General features: G+C 39.3%; 1 protein-coding gene across 3 annotated transcripts in view; it reads right to left on the bottom strand.

Moving 5' to 3' along the window:
• LOC124126793 (SH3 domain-binding protein 2-like) overlaps positions 1-20,128 on the bottom strand; it is a 64,891-nt gene extending 44,763 nt beyond the window's left edge. For 2 of the 3 annotated variants that reach the window (XM_048402572.1, XM_048402570.1), the window contains exons 1-3: positions 19,791-20,128; positions 2,687-2,764; positions 172-261 (exon numbers count right to left, since the gene is read on the bottom strand). In XM_048402572.1, coding sequence (XP_048258529.1) covers positions 172-261; positions 2,687-2,726 — 130 coding nt within the window. In that variant the 5' untranslated portion in view covers positions 2,727-2,764; positions 19,791-20,128. Of the gene's footprint in view, positions 1-171; positions 262-2,686; positions 2,765-14,712; positions 14,736-19,790 lie in introns of those variants that run through there. The other variant, XM_048402571.1, reaches the window with a different exon arrangement.
• Between the last annotated feature and the right edge of the window lie 4,229 nt (positions 20,129-24,357).

Below are 24,357 nucleotides of genomic sequence, written 5' to 3' on the forward strand. Positions count from 1 at the left end.
AATGTTATGGTATAGTAGACAGTATCTTTTATCTGACAGGAAAAGACAATCAATGTTTTACATTTTTGTAAAATCTGAGGACAAACGACTTGTTTCCAGAATTGGCTTGACAGACAGAACTTCTTTCAAAGAACTTCCAGACCAACAGAACATCGTTGCTCCCGTACTCACATCGGAAGAGCTGCACCTTGTTCCGGAAGCTTTGTTTGCGGAGCCAGGAGCTGTGAGTGCACTCCGACAACTTCAACAGGGTCTGACATGCTGCAACATAAACACCTTCCGTTAGAGTGAGTGAGTGAGTGAGTGATGGGGACACACTGAGGGGGACACACGGAAAATGGGTTTCATACTTTGTACCCATGAGGGAAATAAAACATCTTCGGCAAGATGAGCCAACGCTTTTACCACAAGGCTACACCTAGCTGCTTTAATTACCCATGGGTATTCCTGGTCAGCATAGGTCCCTCCACTGGTTGTAATGGCGTGGATCATTGCTCATAATATCAATCATTAGATTATCTGGTCAAGGTTTGAATATTTACAGGTCACAAGCTGGAACATTGTCGAGGGGCACTTCGCTGACTTGTCACAGCAAGACAATTTACTCCACTGACTCAAGTGTTTGTGAATATACCACTTTATCATACCTCCATGTCATAATGATGAGATCTGATTGGTTCATATGATGGTAAGTTAAATTCATTGTAGCAGTATCATTTGGGGTTTGTGTCCCTCGCAAAGTTTTATACCACTCCCCTCCAGCCTATTGACGAGGAAAAAATAAACCACTTGTACTCCTTTGTGATACTGCTACAACTTATAATGTCATCATGTCATGTCCACAAAAGATTTATCTAACGCAATTCCTTCTGTGTGATCCTCAGAGTTTATCAGTGAACCCTCTTACTACCACAAACAATATGGCTTCCTACTGTCTTGCAGCACATAATACTCATGTTTCAGTTTCCTGAAAATATGTTTTTGCCAAATTTGATTTTATAAATTATAAACATAGTGAACATACGAGGGGTGTTCATTAAAGATTTCCCCTAAACCACTTAGGGATATCATATTTGGTTGAAATTTCACATGTGTAATGATACATGTATCTATGGGTTATGTGCAACTATTAATCTTACCACTTTTACAGGTGTTATGATCGAGTAGGGTGTGACAATGGAGCCAGTAGAATACCAAGCAGTGATTAGGTTTTTATATTTGAAAGGTCGCACACCAAAAGAAACTTTCAATAAAATGAAAGCAACTTATGGGGAAGATGCCCCATCATATGACGTTGTTAAACACTGGCATCGCCAGTTCAAGTGTGGTCAGACATCTGTGGAAACAGCTGCCATTCCTGGTCGCCACCATTCAGCCATTGATGAGGTCACTATCCATCAAGTTGAGCCGCCATTTTGGCAGACCAACGTATAACTGTTCGCCAGTTAGCACAAGATGTCAAGATCAGTGTAGGGTCTGTGGAAAAATCATCCATGACAATTTGAACATGCATAAGGTGTCTGCACGATGGATTCCCAGGTTGCTCACACCTTTCCAAAAGCAGGAACGAGTCAATTGCTCAAAGGATCTTTTGGACATGTGCCAAAAAAAACAGGCAAACTTTTTTGACAGACTTATCACACAGGATGAAACATGGGTCCATCACTATGATCCTGAGACTAAAGTTCAATCGATGCAATGGAAGCATGTGGAGTCACCACCCCCAAAGAAGGCACGTGTCCAACCCTCTGCAGGCAAGGTCATGCTCACGGTGATTTGGGACCAGCACGGAGTAGTGATAATGGATTTCTTGGCAAAGGGTACCACAATTACAGGAGCTTATTATGCTTCACTGCTGCGGAAATTGCGGGACGCTATCAAGCTTAAGAGGTGTGGCATGCTGACCAAGGGTGTCCGTCTCCTGCAAGACAATGCTCCAGTACACAACTCTCATGTTGCCCAGACAGAAGCGCCGTCCTGTGGCTATGAAATCCTTCCACATCCTCCTTACTCTCCTGACCTTGCACCATCTGACTTCCACCTCTTTCCAACAATGAAGTCATTTTTTAAGGGAAAACGTTTCACAGATGATGAAACACTGGTCCTGGTTTGAGACGCAAAATGAGTGCTTTTACAAGCGAGGTCTCCATAGTTGCATAAAACGATGGGAGAAGTGTGTAACTCTTGGTGATTCCTATGTGGAGAAAGACTAATACCTATGCCAAGTTTCATTCCACTAGGTCCATCGGAAGTGGGTCAGGGGAAATCTTTAAAGAACACCCCTCGTAGTCCTATAATACATCAACATCCAAAATTCAAATAACAGCTATGAGGATCAATTCTACCAGAAATTCCTCGGACAGACTCTCTGCAGACAATTCCTGATATATGAGCAACCACATTGCAGTTTTGTTTGTTTGTTGTTCAATGCCGCACTCAGCAATATTCCAGTTATATGAAAGAGGTCTGTAAATAATTGAGTCTGTAAATAATCTGACCAGACAATCCAGTGATTGACAACATGAGCATTGATCTACTCAACTGAGATACAATGACATGCATCAACAAAGTCAGCAATTCTGACCACCTGATCCTGTTTGTGGCCTGTTACAACTAGCATAGGATGCTGAAGACAAATTCTAACCCGGATCTCCACGGGTGACATTGCAGTAAACAACATACGTACCTATATGGTCCTTCGGCCTGGGAATCCCCATGTTAGCCATCTTTCGGAAAGCTGGATGAACACATGCCAATCATTTCCCTGAAACAAACACTTCATGTAGACTTCCTTGTAGGAGTATTCACAGTACCTAGATGTCTCATGTGCATAAACATAATCGTGACCACCTTGTTAATTCAGTTTCAGTTGAATTATTTAGATGTAAAAAACAATGAGACAAGCACGGGTTCAAGTATTGTCATGACAAATCAAAGGCAGCAAAACTATAAATCCATACCCAACATATTTTCTCTATTAATATGATTAGACACCCAGGCGTCTTTTTATCTTGTGCAAGCCATGGACCTAGCATCTTTAGAGGCTGGCATCTATTCAGTTGGCAACTTACTACCTTACTGAATCCCAAATTCTACAGTCATACAAATGGGGCCACAAACAGCCATTATTAATTGAAGGGAGTACACATTATATGCCCTAAATTAATGTGACAGGCAGACGTGGGATATATCTCAGGCCCTACTTCTATTTTCTGGACAGAGCGCATGACCCAGTGTCAATTAGAGGCCGCTGTGTATTTCTATTCTGGCATCTAAAAGAGGAAGAGCGGTATAGGAAACTCTGACTCGTTAGAATCTTGCAACACAACCAAGGTTATAACTCTAATTTTATGACCCATAATACTAATTATTGTCACTTTACGGTAATATCTAAACATCTTGGCACATTATGACATCATCATTGGGCCATCTCGGGAATAATTATGACCTCACCATTGTGCCATCTCGGCACATGATGACATGACACTATCATTTGGCTATCTCGGCACATGATGACATCATCATTGAGCCATCTCGGCACATGATGACATGACACTATCATTGGGCCACCTCGGCACATTATGACCTCACCATTGCGCCATCAATCTTAAACAAGCATAGGTTGTTGGGAACCTGGTCTAAGCTCCAGGTGTGCTTCTTACAGCAAATATGGTAACTGAAATACTTTTCAAAGCAGTGTTCAACGCAATTCACTCACTGACACTCCAGAGATATTCCGAACATAATAGGCTTAATCTTCATGAGTTAATGTGAGCTGTCTCATGCGAATCCTGTTTCACTCAGGAGATCGGGTTGATGATATTCCCACACAATACTTCCTCATCCTACATCCACAAGCCTGTAGTTGTCAATGTAGGACATTCCGTGAGTGAGTGAGTGAGTGAGTGAGTGAGTGAGTGAGTGAGTGAGTAGGTTGATGATATTCCCACACAATACTTCCTCATCCTACATCCACAAGCCTGTAGTTGTCAATGTAGGACATTCCGTGAGTGAGTGAGTGAGTGAGTGAGTGAGTGAGTGAGTAGGTTGATGATATTCCCACACAATACTTCCTCATCCTACATCCACAAGCCTGTAGTTGTCAATGTAGGACATTCCGTGAGTGAGTGAGTGAGTGAGTGAGTGAGTGAGTGAGTGAGTGAGTGAGTGAGTGAGTAGGTTGATGATATTCCCACACAATACTTCCTCATCCTACATCCACAAGCCTGTAGTTGTCAATGTAGGACATTCCGTGAGTGAGTGAGTGAGTGAGTAAGTGAGTGAGTGATCGGGTTGATGATATTCCCACACAATACTTCCTCATCCTACATCCACAAGCCTGTAGTTGTCAATGTAGGACATTCCGTGAGTGAGTGAGTGAGTGAGTGAGTGAGAATCAAGAAGCAGTGTTCAGACATGACACACAATGAGCCAGTTCTAACATTCAGAGAGAATGACAGCATATTGTTTCAATGCCACAATCAACAATAGTCCAGCTGACTTGCGACAAACCTGTAAATAATTGAGCCAGGCAAACCAGTGGTTGACAGCATAAGCAACGAAACATGAGTAAGATGACACACAGCCAAGGCCACGTTCCCCAAAGCAATCTTAGCACTATGACTGTCATAAATCTATGTTAAAGTATTGCAGTAACGTACATCTTAACACTATGATTGTCGTAAGACTATGTTAAAGTATGGGAGTTACGATCATCTTAGCACTACGACTGTTGTAAATCTATGTTAAAGTATGACAGTTACGGTCATCTTAGCACTACGACTGTTGTAAATCAATGGTAAAATATGGCAGTTATGATCATCTTAGCAGTGTGACTGTCGTAAATCTATGTTAAAGTATGACAGTTACGGTCATCTTAGCACTTCGACTGTTGTAAATCAATGGTAAAATATGGCAGTTACGATCATCTTAGCACTGTGACTGTCGTAAATCTATGGTAAAATATGGCAGTTATGATCATCTTAGCACTTCGACTGTTGTAAATCTATGGTAAAGTATGGGAGTTACGATCATCTTAGCACTACGACTGTTGTAAATCTATGTTTAAGTATGACAGTTACGGTCATCTTAGCACTACGACTGTTGTAAATCAATGGTAAAATATGGCAGTTATGATCATCTTAGCACTTCGACTGTTGTAAATCTATGGTAAAGTATGGGAGTTACGATCATCTTAGCACTACGACTGTTGTAAATCTATGTTAAAGTATGACAGTTACGGTCATCTTAGCACTACGACTGTTGTAAATCAATGGTAAAGTATGGGAGTTACGATCATCTTAGCACTGTGACTATTGTAAATCTATGTTAAAGTATGACAGTTACGGTCATCTTAGCACTACGACTGTTGTAAATCAATGGAAAAATATGGCAGTTATGATCATCTTAGCACTGTGACTGTCGTAAATCTATGTTAAAGTATGACAGTTACGGTCATCTTAGCACTTCGACTGTTGTAAATCAATGGTAAAATATGACAGTTACGGTCATCTTAGCACTTCGACTGTTGTAAATCAATGGTAAAATATGGCAGTTATGATCATCTTAGCACTGTGACTGTCGTAAATCTATGGTAAAGTATGACAGTTATGGTCATCTTAGCACTACGACTGTTGTAAATCTATGGTAAAGTATGGCAGTTACGATCATCTTAGCACTACGACTGTTGTAAATCTATGGTAAAGTATGGCAGTTACGATCATCTTAGCACTGTGACTGTCGTAAATCTATGTTAAAGTATGGCAGTTACGGTCATCTTAGCACTACGACTGTTGTAAATCTATTGTAAAGTATGGTAGTTACGATCATCTTAGCACTGTGACTATTGTAAATCTATGTTAAAGTATGGCAGTTACGGTCATCTTAGCACTACGACTGTTGTAAATCTATGGTAAAGTATGGCAGTTACGATCATCTTAGCACTGTGACTGTCGTAAATCTTGGTTAAAGTATGGCAGTTACGGTCATCTTAGCACTACGACTGTTGTAAATCTATGGTAAAGTATGGCAGTTACGATCATCTAAGCACTGCGACTATTGTAAATCTATGGTAAAGTATGGCAGTTACGATCATCTTAGCAGTGTGACTGTCGTAAATCTATGTTAAAGTATGGCAGTTACGGTCATCTTAGCACTACGACTATTGTAAATCTATGGTAAAGTATGGCAGTTACGATCATCTTAGCACTGCGACTATTGTAAATCTATGGTAAAGTATGGCAGTTACGATCATCTTAGCACTGTGACTGTCGTAAATCTATGGTAAAGTATGGCAGTTACAGTCATCTTAGCACTACGACTGTTGTAAATCTATGGTAAAGTATGGCAGTTACGATCATCTTAGCACTGCGACTATTGTAAATCTATGTGAAAGTATGACAGTTACGATCATCTTAGCACTGCGACTATTGTAAATCTATGGTAAAGTATGGGAGTTACGGTCATCTTAGCACTACGACTGTTGTAAATCTATGGTAAAGTATGGCAGTTACGATCATCTTAGCACTGTGACTGTCGTAAATCTTGGTTAAAGTATGGCAGTTACGGTCATCTTAGCACTACGACTGTTGTAAATCTATGGTAAAGTATGGCAGTTACGATCATCTAAGCACTGCGACTATTGTAAATCTATGGTAAAGTATGGCAGTTACGATCATCTTAGCACTGTGACTGTCGTAAATCTATGTTAAAGTATGGCAGTTACGGTCATCTTAGCACTACGACTGTTGTAAATCTATGGTAAAGTATGGCAGTTACGATCATCTTAGCACTGCGACTATTGTAAATCTATGGTAAAGTATGGCAGTTACGATCATCTTAGCACTGTGACTGTCGTAAATCTATGGTAAAGTATGGCAGTTACAGTCATCTTAGCACTACGACTGTTGTAAATCTATGGTAAAGTATGGCAGTTACGATCATCTTAGCACTGCGACTATTGTAAATCTATGTGAAAGTATGACAGTTACGATCATCTTAGCACTGCGACTATTGTAAATCTATGGTAAAGTATGGGAGTTACGATCATCTTAGCACTGCGACTATTGTAAATCTATGTGAAAGTATGACAGTTACGGTCATCTTAGCACTACGACTGTTGTAAATCTATGGTAAAGTATGGCAGTTACGATCATCTTAGCACTGTGTCTGTCGTAAATCTATGTTAAAGTATGACAGTTACGGTCATCTTAGCACTCTGGCTGTCATAAATATTTGAACAGTATGGCAGTTACGATCATCTTATCACTATGACTGTCATAAATCTATGTTAAAGTATGGCAGTTACAATCATCTTAGCACTATGGCTATCAGGAGACTATGTTAAAGCATAAGAGTTACGATGACCTTTGGGCTAAAATCACTTTGTTGAATGACCTCTTTTATCCAGCAAAAACAACCATGTGCTAAGAACCAATTCTGCCAGGGGATCCTGTTTGGATCCTGCTTGGGCACTGTACTTCAGGGTATATGAATGGGATTACAAGGTAACCATGGTTACTGTTGTCATGACGGGGATTTACCTTGGATATATATTTTGTGGGGCCAGGGGACACAAAATGGAAACCCAGAGAAATGCAACAAAAACATGAATACAATACTCTACCCACAGGCACATAAGACTGTGCATGCTCAAAGACCTTAAGCTGAAAATAGATATGGAGTACACAAATTGAAACAAATCTATGCATTGTATTTTACACACAGAAATTATTTTTACGTTGTACAAAATGATGCCATTATGGCAACAGCAGCTTTTATTCCTAAATATCCACACACATTTTCTGCCATCCAGTGGATGCACTGTGTATTTTCTGCCTTCCAGTGGATATGCTGTGTATTTTCTGCCTTCCAGTGGATGCACTGTGTATTTTCTGCCTTCCAGTGGATGCACTGTGTATTTTCTCCCTTCCAGTGGATGTACTGTTTATTTCCTGCCTTCCAGTGGATGCATTGTGTGTATTTTCTGCCTTTCAGTGGATGCACTGTGTATTCTCTGCCTTCCAGTGGATGCACTGTGTATTTTCTGCCTTCCAGTGGATGCACTGTGTATTCTCTGCCTTCCAGTGAATGCACTGTGTATTTTCTGCCTTCCAGTGGATGCACTGTGTATTCTCTGCCTTCCAGTGGATGCACTGTGTATTTTCTGCCTTCCAGTGGCTGCGCTGTGTATTTTCTGCCTTCAAGTGGATGCACTGTGTATTTTCTGCCTTCCAGTGGATGCACTGTGTATTTTCTGCCTTCCAGTGGATATGCTGTGTATTTTCTGCCTTCCAGTGGATGCACTGTTTATTTTCTGCCTTCCAGTGGATGCAGTGTATTTTCTGCCTTCCAGTGGATGCACTGTGTATTTTCTCCCTTCCAGTGGATGTACTGTTTATTTCCTGCCTTCCAGTGGATGCATTGTGTATTTTCTGCCTTCCAGTGGATATGCTGTGTATTTTCTGCCTTCCAGTGGATGTACTGTGTATTTTCTGCCTTCCAGTGGATGCACTGTTTATTTTCTGCCTTCCAGTGGATGCACTGTGTATTTTCTGCCTTCCAGTGGATGCACTGTGTATTTTCTCCCTTCCAGTGGATGTACTGTTTATTTCCTGCCTTCCAGTGGATGCATTGTGTATTTTCTGCCTTCCAGTGGATATGCTGTGTATTTTCTGCCTTCCAGTGGATGCACTGTGTATTTTCTGCCTTCCAGTGGATGCATTGTGTGTATTTTCTGCCTTCCAGTGGATGCACTGTTTATTTTCTGCCTTCCAGTGGATGCACTGTGTATTTTCTGCCTTCCAGTGGATGCACTGTGTATTTTCTCCCTTCCAGTGGATGCACTGTTTATTTCCTGCCTTCCAGTGGATGCATTGTGTGTATTTTCTGCCTGTCAGTGGATGCACTGTGTATTTTCTCCCTTCCAGTGGATGTACTGTTTATTTCCTGCCTTCCAGTGGATGCATTGTGTGTATTTTCTGCCTTTCAGTGGATGCACTGTGTATTCTCTGCCTTCCAGTGGATGTACTGTTTATTTCCTGCCTTCCAGTGGATGCATTGTGTGTATTTTCTGCCTTCCAGTGGATGCACCGTGTATGTCCTGCCTTTCAGTGGATGCACTGTGTATTTTCTCCCTTCCAGTGGATGTACTGTTTATTTCCTGCCTTCCAGTGGATGCATTGTGTGTATTTTCTGCCTTTCAGTGGATGCACTTTGTCTTTCTGTCTGTCCAGTTTCAATGATTATGTGTACTGGATGCAGGATTTCCTTGCCCTGACATCACTTCATTGCTCAGAAAATGACTTTTAAGTCACTCACTAATGTTTTGATGAGAGCAATGTCACATTCTGTCTTGTCTTTCTCCAGTATTAGTGAACTCAACATTTAATCCGACACATCACAATGAGCTGTCAGTAATTCCTACTTTCATATGCTGTATGCACAGGAAATATTTCATTTTATCATCCTCCAACATCACAGGATAACAAGAAATGATGCGTTTAAAGGGGCACTGATCTAAAGCAATTCCCGGGGACTGGTTGGTGCCTTTGTTATTGTTTTTTCCCGTGAGTACACGGATGATATAGCAGAAACCTAGACTAGTTCGTGTGCTGCGCAATTCGTAAGCGCATTTGTCACTTTTATTGATAGTATAAGGGTGTATGGCCACATTGATCAACAAAATGAAACCCATTTTTAGAAATCAACAAAATGAAATACAGTTTTAGAAATAATAAGGAAATGTAGATATCTTTGTGGGTAGCATCGGTAATGGTGACGAAGTTTTGATAAGTCACTTGCTTGGTAATTGTGCGATTTTCGTTTACACTGTTTTGACTTGCAACACAAAGTAAATAGGATTGCTTATTTTATCGTGTTAGTATTTTTACAGTCAAAATGTGCAAAATGTGCACTTTATTAAACGCCTGAATATTCAGTTATTTTACAAATTGACTGAAAAATATGTCCATCTGTATTATTATGACAACGAATTCCAAGCATTTTTATGTTTAACATCATCACCAAGAGACTGAAAATGTTACTGTGAAAAGTACATTTCTATATTGTTTAGCTTCTAATCCTACATTATAATCTATTGTGATGTTTTTAGGCCCTTTTGATCGTCTTAATCAATTTCAGTCAATCTGTTGAAGAAATGGACAGACTTTTCAGTCAAAATGACGGAAATATTTACACATTTATTAAATTGCCTGAGAGAATTACATTTTACAAATTGACTGTAATATATACACGCTTACAAAGGAAAACGCTTGTGAAAACAACGTCTATCGTGCATCAGATAATTTCCCAACCAAGATGTAGAGGAACAAGAATGAATCTGTCCAATGCTACAGCAAATGAAGGAAAACAAAATGCAAATATCATAATTACAACCTACCAAATTTATGTGTATAATTTTAGGCAGCTTCCTTGTTTGAGGAATGTATCCCTGAATATTCACACAAAGGAACAATATCCCACACGTCTGCAGCTGTACAAAGAAATTATTCAATGTCACGTGTCTCTGTAACAATCAAATATTTTAAAATATATATATCGTTTCGGGATATTATAACCCGTGTACGTTTGTCAACTGATCACTTAGATTGTTTCAGGTGTTTACACATAGGTGTCAAGTCTCAAAGGTCGGCTGAGAAAGCCCACGTGACAACTATTTACATAACATTCACAGTTCCTAAAAAAATCCATTGAGTTAGATAACAATGAGCAATCAATCAAGGTATTTTTACATCGGCACTTCACGCCATGATATGAGTGTATTCCCTTTGTTTTAGTAAACCTAGACATGTAAACACTCACTTTTGACATATCCACTGTGCAAGATAACAGTGATTAATCAATCAATGTATTTTCTGTTAATCCTTTGATGACTAGGAACGGTCCGTTGATTTACAAAAAAGCAAATCAACTGATCATTCATCTCTTGCTGGGCTGCCACGTGCATATTACATAACACACATTTCACCTCACTTCCAACCTGGATTTAGATTGAATAATTACCCCAAACACAATAAATGCGAAATGCCTTTGTCATGTGCTACCACTAATAATACCTGTAATAAATTCATTAACTGATCATCAAGTGAATGACGACAAATACACAAGTGTAGGGTTACACCAGAAAACGTGGATGACAACAAGGGAGTAGTAATAGTTTTATCGACGCAATCCGAAATCCGAAAATGCTTTCACTGCATGGATACTTTTTTATTATTAAACTATAACAATCAGGGGTATTTCCAAATGACGACATTTCCAATGAGCTCTGCCGTTTTTTTTGTCTGTTTGTTTAGGCTGAAGAAAGTCATTAACATGCGCCCTTTGTCGAAATCTTTATAGATCACAGTTAACCAATCAGTGTTCAAAAATGAGTAAAACAAATATTGCCTCCAAGTTTATTTAGCTGTCCTTGCAGACGGTAGCCCAGTCTCTTGTCACGCTCAGTTGCGTCACGTAACATCCGGGTACTCACGGGGGAAAAAACAATAACAAAGGCAACAACCAGTCACAAGGAATTGCTTTAGATCAGTGCCCCTTTAAGTCACACTGATGACATACCTCCTCATATGCATGTATGTGACAATCTGCTAACTGATCAGTTGACTTGATCGCAAAGTTACCAATGTTAACCAAAAACTAAATATGAAAAATCAAAACGACAAAAAAATGTAAAACCAAGCATGAAATTCTCCTATGCCCGCCAATATGACATGTCCAGTTGTGTGCCCAGGCACCAGTTTACCACTAGACCTATCCATTTGACAAATTTGAGGAAGGAATCTTGTACAGATTTCAAGATCTGCTCCGGAATCAAGCACTATCGCCATTTTCAATCTAAGTCAAGTTGCTTTGGAAATTTGAACAAAAATCTTTTTGTAAATCCAAAACTATCAAAAGGCACCAGTCCACCACTAGACCTATCTACGTGCCAAGTTTGGTTAAGATATCTCTCATGGTTTTTTAGTTCTGCTCCAGAAACGAAAAATGATGGACGGCAGGATGGACAGAGCACCCATTCCTATATCCCACTTCTTAAATGAACTGACTCAGTGCAGTTACTCGATGAACTGACTGGATCGCAAAGCTGCAAACCAAAAACTGAAATGAAATAACATTGAATGGTAACCTAATTTTCCTGTTAAGTCTATTTATAATGGCTTAAAAATACTTAAAAGGCAAAAAGCTGTTAAGTTTTTAAATATACACTGACACTGCATGGCAGATAGACCTTCTATCACATCCATATCGGTGTGCTGATTCTCCTGACATTGTTCAGATAATTCCTGGGCTAAGCTTACACATCTAAATACTGGTGTTACAAGCCACACAAAGGCCACAGGATATCCAAGTGAAGTCTTCCGTGTGGCACACTAACACAACCTTATTTATTATTGCCGGGCCAGGTACAAAATGAGAAAGAAATCATAAATCTGAGCAAATGACTTTGTTTCAGCATCCAGCCAAATAATAACATGCAGGCAATTAAACACACATTATATTGTTTTGAACAACTTTTTAACACAAATTTGCCCTGGTACATTTTGTGCCAAAATATTTTCATATTTCTAATCAATTGAAATAGATACGTCCTATAATTAAAAATAAATTTGAATTTATTTTGGGGTAGTTATTGATAACCACAAAATGTTGGAAATGAAAAAAGGTCGACCTTTATTGCTGTTACCAGTATTGAGTAACCATGGAAGCGAAGTTTAAAACTTCATTGCTAAACAGAAGTCATGTCGTTGCACAATGGCATGATTATCTCCTGCCCTAAACAAAGTGTGGACAAGCGAAGGATCCAAACAGGCTGTCATGTGTCTGTTGCGGAACGCTTGCAAACCCATCACCACATCTCAGCAGAGCTACAGATAAGCAGGGTATTTGCGTAAAATACCCCCCATAAATATTCAAAATCCAATTACTTTCAATTAACTTGTGTACAGAAACGCATGCATTAAATGAAAAACGCAAACGTATAAAAATAGCACGCACCTAATGAAGCTTTTTCAGCATGCGTACAAAGGAGCTAATTTGTGAAACACAATTATGAGCTAATTTACTTCCCGAGTCAAACCTATATATTTAGAACAGCTATATTCATCTAAAACATTATTTCATTTTTTGGCAACAATGCAGTTTACCGGGCGCAGCCCGAGCTCTACCATCCGCTCAATTACCGCGCTATAGTGCCACCGCTGTCTCGTTATACCGTTACTGTGCCTCACGCTCTGGTGACTCTCGCTTCACGATCCAACACCCGTTTTCGGTCTTAGGGAAACTTACACATCTTTACAATCAAACACCCGTTCTCGGTCTTAGGGAAACTTACACATCTTTACGATCAAACACCCGTTCTAGGTCTTAGGGAAACTTACACAACTTTACGATCCAACACCCGTTTTTCGGTCTTAGGGAAACTTACACGTCTTTACGATCCAACACCCGTTTTCGGTCTTAGGGAAACTTACACGTCTTTACGATCCAAAACCCCTTTTCGGTCATTAGGGTCAGTGGGTTTGGGCAAGGGTTAGCCATAAATTCTTACCTTTTCAAGCGTTAATCCAGTTAATCCCATTGGTCGGTCATGTTGACATAAACAATTGCGGGTGTGGTTTCAAGAAAAGATGAATTGGAGAGCGGGCAGTGACGTCACACGCATGCGCAATTCATTGTTTACTGAATTACGCATGCATGTCAATGGGGATTCTAATGACCTGTTAAACGAGCACTGATTACATGTGATAGCGCCTGTGGTCCAGTGGTAGAGCGTAGGCTAATTAACGCATTAATTAGCAGAGCCGGTGAGCCGGCGAAGCGCGTTCGAGCCCCCACAGCGCTAATTGGATCTGAAAAAGTGCGCCCGGTAAAGTGCACTACTCCCCATTTTTTTAAATATCAAAATGTTCACTAATTTTGGAAAACACCAATAGAGTGATGAATAGATGAGTTAAAAAATATTGGTTACCCAATGAAAAATGTAAAAAAACAATTTTAAAAGAAACCTTCGAGTAAAAACTCAATGGCTCAAAAAGTTATCTGGAGCTCTGTCTCAGTGTAAGTTGGGCATACACATAAGACAAGTCCTAAGCTGGTACCTATTGTTGTTTTCGACTCTTTAAAAACAATTCATTTCCAAGGCAACAATTTGTCACATTTCAGGGGTATTACTCAAACAGTTCAATATCTTTACATAAAAATTTGTTCCCTAATTTATTTTATTTGAATTTTTAGTTTTCAGGCAACAATTAAAGGTAGGGTTTGTTTCTGGTGCCTAATTCATAAACCAACCCACATTTCTTACTGAAAATGTGCATTAACACCAACCATCAATTCAGGAACTGCTTAAATATCTTTTTTTTTGTCTTTTTATGGTAATATCATAAAATGTTTCGGATAGTTGAATCCGCTTGGGTCCATCTAGACTATCTCACAGTCCCTGTACAATATTATTTTCCCTCCCACCCAGCCCTTACTGTAATGCTATAGCTCTAAATGAAGCAAGTCTAGGTTTCCAATATGTTCTGAATCTCCCATCTCACTGGGGTTCCTTTACAGCTGGGTCCATCTAGACTGTCTCACAGTCCCTGAACCAGATTACTTTCCCTCCCACCCAGCCCTTACTGTAATGCTAAAGCTCTAAATGAAGCAAGTCTAGGTTTCCAATATGTTCTGAATCTCCCATCTCACTGGGGTTCCTTTACAGCTGAAATAGAGTTGTTTGTTTCTATCCATCTTCCCGAGGCAAGCGTGTCCAAAGCGTAGTTTCTACCCTTGCCACATCATTTCTTGACTGTGGGGCTACCTTGCGTAGATCACGAGTTGTGCCCCTTGTAATAAAAATGTGATACACAAATCAGATCGCTGTTCTAAACTCGTACAGGCTTCAAAGGTGGTGACAACCATGGACAAAAACAACAAAAACCTGAGGGATTTCATCCCTGAAGGATAAACAAAGGCAATCGTTGTGTGGCTAAAAAGATGGAAAAGACATACCGTATTCGACGTAATAAGCACCCACAGCGATAGTTGCTAATTTATTGGTGAACAATCCCAATTAGCACCCCTTCCGATTGATCAATGTACCCAAGACTTATTTATTCATTCATATTCACTCGTGTGTTATATGCACTCTTAATTATGATCAATTAAATTAAAAAATATATCTGTCGTATATAAACAGTCAGGCCGTCAGCATAAACCACGAAATTTATCTTTCAACTCTGTTTTTACCACCAAAATTATATTCTAATAAGAGCCCCCCATTTCTTATTTTGAGAGCGCCCTGGGCGCTTATTACGTCGAATACGGTATTCATGTCATCAAAGACAGGCACAGGTAAATCACTTTCATATGAATGTGCAACAGCTCTGGGAATGACTGTTCTCATCATCACACCACTTACAAGCACAGAACTGGGGCGACTTGATTGCTTGGCAAGACTATATGACGACGGTCTGTAAATCATCGAGTCTGGACAAGACAATCCAGTGATTGACATCATGCACATCGATCCACGCAATTGGGATCAATGACATGCATCAACCAAGTCAGCGAGTCTGACCATCGGATCGTGTTAGTCGCTTAGTTGCCTCTTACGACAAGCATGGGTTGCTGAAGACCTATTCTACCCCAGATATTCACGGGTCGGTAGAATAGGTCTTTAGCAACCCATGCTCGTTGTAAGAGGCAACTAATGGGATCGGGTGGTCAGGCTCACTGACTTGGTTGATGCATGTCATTGTATCCCAAGTGCATGAATCAATGCTCATGATGTCAATCACTGGATTGTCTGGTCCAGACAGAATTAATTTCAGACCGCTGTCAGATAGCTGGAACATTGCTGAGTGCAGCGTCAAACAGTGAACAACTGAAAACCCTTTCGTGCAATTTCGACAAGCTATGGCATTTTGATCCATTACAGACTGTTTAAGTAGCTCTTATTTATACCAAGTTGTTGGCCAAAATATTTATAATTGATATGAAACAAAAGAATGTTTAGCCTGTATGGACAGTCAGAAGAGAACTACACAAAGATCACTTCATCCATAAGGCAGTTCTCTTTGATAAAGTCAAACACACTATTGAGCCACAAAATCCAGTTTTCCCTGACAAAGGGCAATTTTCCCTTACTAAAACTCAAATTTAACAAACGTTATATCTGGGATAACACTTGTTTAGTAAAGCAAAAATTCTAGGACTTTTGGAGGGTGAGTCTCATCCGGGATTCAAACCCACACTCTGAGAGTGAGGCACCTAAAAGCCACCAGACGTAGTCAGCCATCTAATCCACACAGCCACTGACTGAAAGACATATTCCCTGACTTTACTGACCTTAAAAATATGTCTTTCCCTGACTTTCCCCTGACCTGTGGCTACCCTGTAAATGTATTACCCATGACTAGAAGGATACCTCATAGTTTATTGATCTTGATTAACTCCACATGATTCTTTTCTTCCAATCACTTCAACTGTGTTTACTTCACCACACTCCAATACACGTAACTTCATCAAAAATTAATCACACAAAATATGATATACAAATACAAGTTGAGTGGTGATTTGCTGTGAGTAACTTGCTATCAATGGAATCACTTATGCACAGGAGCTTATTTTGTCACTCATATCGTTGCAAACTTGTGTGAAAATATTCTTCAAATAAACATATACATACTGAACTACTTCGTTGATCACTGCACATCTGGTGCTAAGGAGATAAACATGTGTTTTGAGGTTTGCATGTCTTTTTTTAGCATTCAATACACAGAATTTTATTTTTACTTAATATTTTACTAGTGTGATACCCTTTTCACCAAGACAAATATAGTATTATTTTTTTTCAAATTTGGGATTGAGAAAAAAATAACGCATACATCAAGTATATGGTACACATCAAATAAAGAAATACCATGGTGTATAAAAGAAGTTATCATACCTCCATGTCAAAATGATGAAATCTGATGTGTCCATGTGATCATGATAAAATACTGATTAACCCACCTTGGAGGGGAATAAATTTCTCAGCAGGGAAATAAATCTCTTATACCCCACCACAAGCAAATGAGGCTGCACGTGGATTTCTGAGAGACAGAATATACTTCAAAGCAAGAAGCCTCATGCTTTTTCCGAGTCAGTGGAAGTCACGTAACATAGCGCAAGCTAACCTCAGCTCAATCGAACAGCTGTTGTCTGCACGCGTAAATACCCAATGAAGCTTTTTCAGCATGCGTACAAAGGAGCTTAATTTCTGAAACACAATTATGAGTGAATTTACTTTCCAAGTCAATCCTATATTTAGAACCGTAATATGTACATCTAAAACATTATTTCATTTTTTTTTAATGCTTACTCATTTTGAGAAAACTCAATAGTCATGAATAGATGAGTGAAAAAATATTGGTTACCCAATGAAAAATGTAATAACCAAATTAAAATAGAAACCCTAGAGCAAAAACTCAATGGCTCAAAAAGTTATCTGGAGCTCTGAATATTCCCAACAATTTCACAAGTAATAGGTTACCATGGTTACTGGACCCATATCGAGGCCAATCAAAAGATCTGCTGAAATATCTCAACACCTCTTTTCAAAACGCATTGTCAGCAACAGGGTGTCATTTTCAGCCGAATGATTGCTCACATACACATAACAAAACAGCCATAAATTCTTGTGACAAACCGATCATAGGGAACAGGTAAAGGAAATCACACTACTGTTTAGGCGTTGCCTGATTCAACAAGGTAACTTGAACACTACTGTCGTAACACATACCATGACACAGTCATATAATAGGAGCTGGAAACTGAAACTCTTCTTATCCTGAGTATCATTGTTCATGTATGTGATCACGATACTGTAAATACTGTAATAATATCCAAACCCTGTCCAGTAGAGGGTATGCTTTCAGACCACAGCCATATTCACCAATGTCTCAGTAGGACACCAGTATCGGTAAGCCAGTATCATTGTTCATGTATGTGATCACGATACTGTAAATACTGTAATAATATCCAAACCCTGTCCAGTAGAGGGTATGCTTTCAGACCACAGCCATATTCACCAATGTCTCAGTAGGACACCAGTATCGGTAAGCCAGTATCATTGTTCATGTATGTGATCACGATACTGTAAATACTGTAATAATATCCAAACCCTGTCCAGTAGAGGGTATGCTTTCAGACCACAGCCATATTCACCAATGTCTCAGTAGGACACCAGTATCGGTAAGCCAGTATCATTGTTCATGTATGTGATCACGATACTGTAAATACTGTAATAATATCCAAACCCTGTCCAGTAGAGGGTATGCTTTCAGACCACAGCCATATTCACCAATGTCACAGTAGGACACCAGGAATGGCAGCGGTAGAAACTCACAGCTTTAGTCCACTAGTCCCACTAACCTTTTCTACATTAAATCACTGATTTTTGGCATGAAACATTTGTATGAAACAATTTATTTTTTCTCACTATGATCAAAACATTCAAGTATATTTCCATGAAAGTTTAACATACCTGACACCTGTTGCGTACCATGGTACAACATTCAGAAATCTACGACAAACATATAAATACATCCCTGATTGTCTCGTGTGTCAGATCTGTATTCTGTACTGCTAAACACCCTGGTCCCATTCTCCCATGTAGATTCCTATTCAATCCAGCTTCGAATGACACAATGTAACGGTAAGCCCTCCAACCACATAACCATGATGGGACCTGTGCAGTAGCGACATCTCATTGTTAGCACTGTCACAAATACAGCAAATACCACATGGTAGCATATATATTAATTTCCTTCTCATCCTAATTCTCAGAAAACCACTTTTTTCCAACTAAAGGTCAATTTATGGCAGTCTTGTGATTCCTTGTAAACTACACAAGAATCTCTTGTACCAGGTTGTTATATTTTTAGGTGATGATATCTAGGATAATCTGAAAAGTTCTGAAAAGTAATTTTGATAGATTGTTGATGATATTAACTTCCATTTAGCTTAGAGTAAAAAAAAGATTGCATGCATCCATACAGTATTGTTGATGTAATTTAGGTCTACATACCTGCATCATTCTGCTCTACGTGAAGCTGACGTGCCATGATATAACTGGAATACTGTTCAAAGCAGCATTTAACGACCTCACTCACTCAACTTCCTATATTTCCCCTCCTCTCAGATGGAAAATAGAAAATCTAACACTTGTTTAAAAAATTCAGTTTGAGAGAAACGGACCCACACTCATGTAATATCTTGATGCATCATTTTCCATCTACACAATTGCGATATGTCCGTAATATTGCCAAAGTTATGTAACAACTTAACTCACTCTATCCACACACACACAAAAAAACAACTTTTGTTGAGGTCATAGTTATCAACTCAGTGATCATATCATAAAGCAATTTCTTTCTTGAATGATTTATCAACAGTCTACAAGCATCACATTAAATTGTTGAAAGTTAATCAGTTCTGGAATCATTCTAACTATGCAAAATCTGATACCAATGTGACGGTGGATTCATATACAGTATCATCAATGACATCATAGCTGGAGTCAGCTCTCACGCCTTACTTATTTCAGTTAGAATTACATGATTTTTGAAAGTTTCAAGAACTGATTACTTTTTTCAAAAGAGGTTTACATATATTCTCTCCCAGTAACTGAATTAGTTGTAAGGGAAGTATATTTTGTCAACTCTTAAAAACTTACTTCCCGGTTTAGAAACATAATACTTAAATCACTACTGAAATGTTATTTATTATAATATACATACCCGTTCCCTGTTAATGAAAGGCTAGTGACATCTGGCAAATGCCATGCCAAGATATCGCGGACACTTTGACAGAGGGGGCACCTGTCGTCGTCGTCCGAACGGTTCTCGTACAACTTGACACAATGATACAATGGCAGAAAATTATTCCAAGTAATGGGCTGATGAAGGTCACACGAAAAAAACACTCATTTCGACAACTTGTTAAATATGCACACAGTGTCACAAGCGTCCAGTAACCTTCCTAATAAGACGAAGTTACAAGTTAATTTGTATCAGTGGTAACATCATATTGACAGAGCCCGGATACGTCACGACCAATGAACGCGCGCCTGTGAAACGGGAAGTTCAAAGTCGAGAGTGATCGCGTTTCAGTGCCAAAGGGAGTTAATTCACATTACTTGTTGCAAATAAATCACACACTGTCTTCTTGATCAATTTACATTTTTTTCATATTTAACCCATTAAATTGTGAAAGAGGAATATTTAATCTTTTCGCTGTATTTAGTTTACATATGTTCAAATCAGTTACACAATTATGTATGGGAGTGAATATATCTAGGATGAATTGTTTGGAAATCGAAATATAAATTAGAAATAAATATTGACCTACCTATCCAATTAATCTTTTTAAAGTAATGAGAAACGAGATTTTTCGTGATGTGTCATAGCTAAGACGTCTTATGTCGCACACAAAGTTGTCTGTTGGCATAAATATGTCGAATCTCTAGGTACATGGTGATATTGTTAAGCGTTTAAAGTTATTCTAATTAATCGACACGTGGACTATGTCTTATGTAGCAGCAGTTCACATGAGACATAGTGTACTCTGTATTTTATGTACGCTTCGGCTGTAGATAGGCCAGGTAACGTTTGAATGGCCTCACACGACAGCCCCAGAATGTTTCAGCCCCAGAATTTCTTCACGGGTGTTTAGCAAACTGATGATATATAGTTATGACATTAATATGCGATCTCCAGTTGTCGATCGGATGGTAGCATGAACTTAACGTCCACTAACACAGGGATGTAATATATACTGCTGGAAACAAATAAGGGAACAATAAATTATATATAGGGAAATAAGCTCTAGCTACTGTCAGTACATTTGAAACAGCGCGCATACAAAGTCAACATACATGTATGTCAGAATCCAATGTTGAGATGTGTTTGTATGCATTGCTTTCAACGTGTATTTGGCAGACCAGGCTGGGACCCCGTGATATCATTACATTTTACTGTGTCTAAAAACTGAGTGTTGCTTTTTTTTCATTTAAGACTCGGGCGCATATTGCGTATTTTTTCCCGTGCCATTCATTGGGATCTTGAAGCGGTGTAAACCATTACCCAACACAAGCTTAAGCATGTTGATGTACATTCTCTGCATAGTTACAATACTGTATGGGTTTCAATATGGCGTCGCAAATTTCTTATCTAAAAATATTCACCCGGACTTGTTCGGGCATTTACTGCGGTTATATTTGTAACGGATGATTCGCAAGATAAGGTCTGATATGAGACGATCCACATTAAACTGGTTTTATTGTCTGGTTGAGAGGGTCTATTAGCAAAGAGGGGTAAAGCACACTGTTAAACCTGTAGAGATTATTTATTCATGCCTTGTCCAACAGGTTTACTGCAAATTGTTTAGACCTGAAGCTATTTTCGTGACTTCTCGTGTAACGGGAAGGGGCCAGTGGTGCCGAATGCCGAGTTGAATGTATACTGAAAATCAAAAGACCTGATTGTAGAAGTGGGAGCCTTGACACTGGTTTGTGCATAATAATCTGTTCTTTGTGAACACATTACATTTGTAGATTATGTCCAGGAACAGAAGAACAGGCAGCGAAGTGAAATTGAAGGGGTGCGTGGTGGGTGTGTTTGTGTGTGCTACAGCAAGTTACAGAACACAAGTCTTTTCAGGGTGGCGATTAGACCTGCGGCCTGTTAGCGGTGACGCGCAGTCCCCTCCAGATTTACATTTAGTCCCAGAAATATAGTTTTCTTCTTTGATATAAATATAATCAAAAAGAAGCCCAGAATAATGCTTCATTAGACACTGATCAGGTCCGATCGTTGGGCACACACTCACTATCTGAGAGTTCTGTCAGTCCGTCGGTATTTTGCTGACGACCTGGTTATTGTCACGTGGTCACAGACACTGGTTGCCTGGCAACGGCACGAGTTGACAATATCTTTAGTGCCTTTCCCCGTTCATCAGGGAACAGGGGCGGTCGCGTGGCCTTGTGGTTAAAGCGTTCGTCGTCACGCCGAAGACCCGGGTTCGATTCCAGACACCGACATGGGTACAATGTGTGAAGCCCATTTCTGGTGCATTTATGCCAAATAATGCATATGGTGAGTTTCTTTATCCGTTCAGTATATGTTGGACCATGTTATAGGATGTCCTCATAGCATGGACCTTAAAATATATTCCGTAACCTATAAATATGCAGGTCATTCAGCGTTTCCCGAAATTATATATATTGGTATATATAAATGGGAACCATCATCGTACTCTGACGGCGGAGATCGTCGCTCATTCTATCAACCACTGGTTTGCTTGGACCAAATGTAATTATTAACTGACTGCCGTTATGCACATGCTGAAACTAAACTGCCGATCAAAAGAAAGTATGCACTTTGAAAAATGGGATTTGACCTAGAAAATACGAACCTAATCTAAACGTCACTATAGACTGTCAACGAAACACTACACATTTCGGTCCAAAACACAACTACGATGCCCCTATCAAGCACATGACCATGTAATAACCGTTTCATGTTTATTTCCAATGATTGCACGTGAAGCAGCATATCAGAGCAAACAAAATATGCATTTTCAATAAAGCGACAAAACCTTTTTCCATGTTCAGAGGTGAGATGAAATGGCGTTTAACGTCGCGTTCAAGATTATTGCACTTATATAGTAACGTTCATGCACGCGTGTGCCCACTGTGATACCTTGCCGCAGTTTAACATGAATACTCTACTCAAACACAAAACACTGACTCCGAGCCGACCAGTCCTTGTTTAAGCCCCTTAACTCCGAGCGCCAGGCAGGGTAGCAACACTATTTGACAAGGTCAGCGTCATCGAAAAGATGCATGATATTGTTTTATGGTGTAAGATACCAAGTGATTTCCTGCATGTTAACGATGACCTTATCCTAGGAACTGTGTATATACCACCAGAGCAAAGTAGATTTCATTCACCGGAAATATTTACAACACTAGAAAATGATATCATTCGTATGTCAAACTGCTCACAGTACATGTGTATTGTTGGTGATATGAATTGTCGTACTAAAAATCTTCCGGATTTTATCATTTTGGACGAATATTTATGTGAATGATATTATTGACGAGGAATTATTGTTTTCAAATGTACAACTTCTAGTTGACACCGGTGTAAAGTTAGATAGAATATCAATGGATACTGAAACAAACTGTAACGGGTATAAACTCCTGGATTTATGTAAAAATAACGGGCTGTATATTGTGAATGGAAGATTAGGCAAAGACAAGGGTATTGGTAAACTGACATGCAGAAATGCCAGTGTTGTCGATTATTGTATTGCATCAGCAGAAACATTCCCATTATTAATAGATTTTGAGGTACAGGAGTTTGACCCGATCTCGTCCGATGTACACTGTGGCTTATCGTTAACGTTAGATTGTACAGCACAACAACTATCTCCAGCTATAGATGATGACAAGGATGTACACTGTGGCTTATCGTTAACGTTAGATTGTACATCACAACAACTATCTCCAGTTATAGATGATGACAAGGATGTACACTGTTGCTTATCGTTAACGTTAGATTGTACAGCACAACAACTATCTCCAGTTATAGATGATGACAAGGATGTACACTGTTGCTTATCGTTAACGTTAGATTGTACATCACAACAACTATCTCCAGTTATAGATGATGACAAGGATGTACACTGTTGCTTATCGTTAACGTTAGATTGTACATCACAACAACTATCTCCAGTTATAGATGATGACAAGGATGTACACTGTGGCTTATCGTTAAACTTAGATTGTACAGCACAACAACTATCTCCAGTTATAGATGATGACAAGGATGTACACTGTTGCTTATCGTTAACGTTAGATTGTACATCACAACAACTATCTCCAGTTATAGATGATGACAAGGATGTACACTGTGGCTTATCGTTAACGTTAGATTGTACATCACAACAACTATCTCCAGTTATAGATGATGACAAGGATGTACACTGTTGCTTATCGTTAACGTTAGATTGTACATCACAACAACTATCTCCAGTTATAGATGATGACAAGGATGTACACTGTGGCTTATCGTTAACGTTAGATTGTACAGCACAACAACTATCTCCAGTTATAGATGATGACAAGGATGTACATGTACATAAAGTTGTAAAAAGATGGGTTCCTGATAAAAGTGAAACATTTTTATCTAATATCGATAAGGTTGCCATTACCCACCAGTGTACAGAATTAGATGCATGTAAAGACCAAATAGAGCGAAATGACATTAACCAAATTGTAAATAAACTCTCTCAGACGCTGGT

This window comes from Haliotis rufescens, unplaced genomic scaffold (assembly GCF_023055435.1).
Source record: "Haliotis rufescens isolate VD_foot unplaced genomic scaffold, xgHalRufe1.0.p SCAF_27, whole genome shotgun sequence".
Lineage (NCBI taxonomy): Eukaryota > Metazoa > Mollusca > Gastropoda > Lepetellida > Haliotidae > Haliotis > Haliotis rufescens.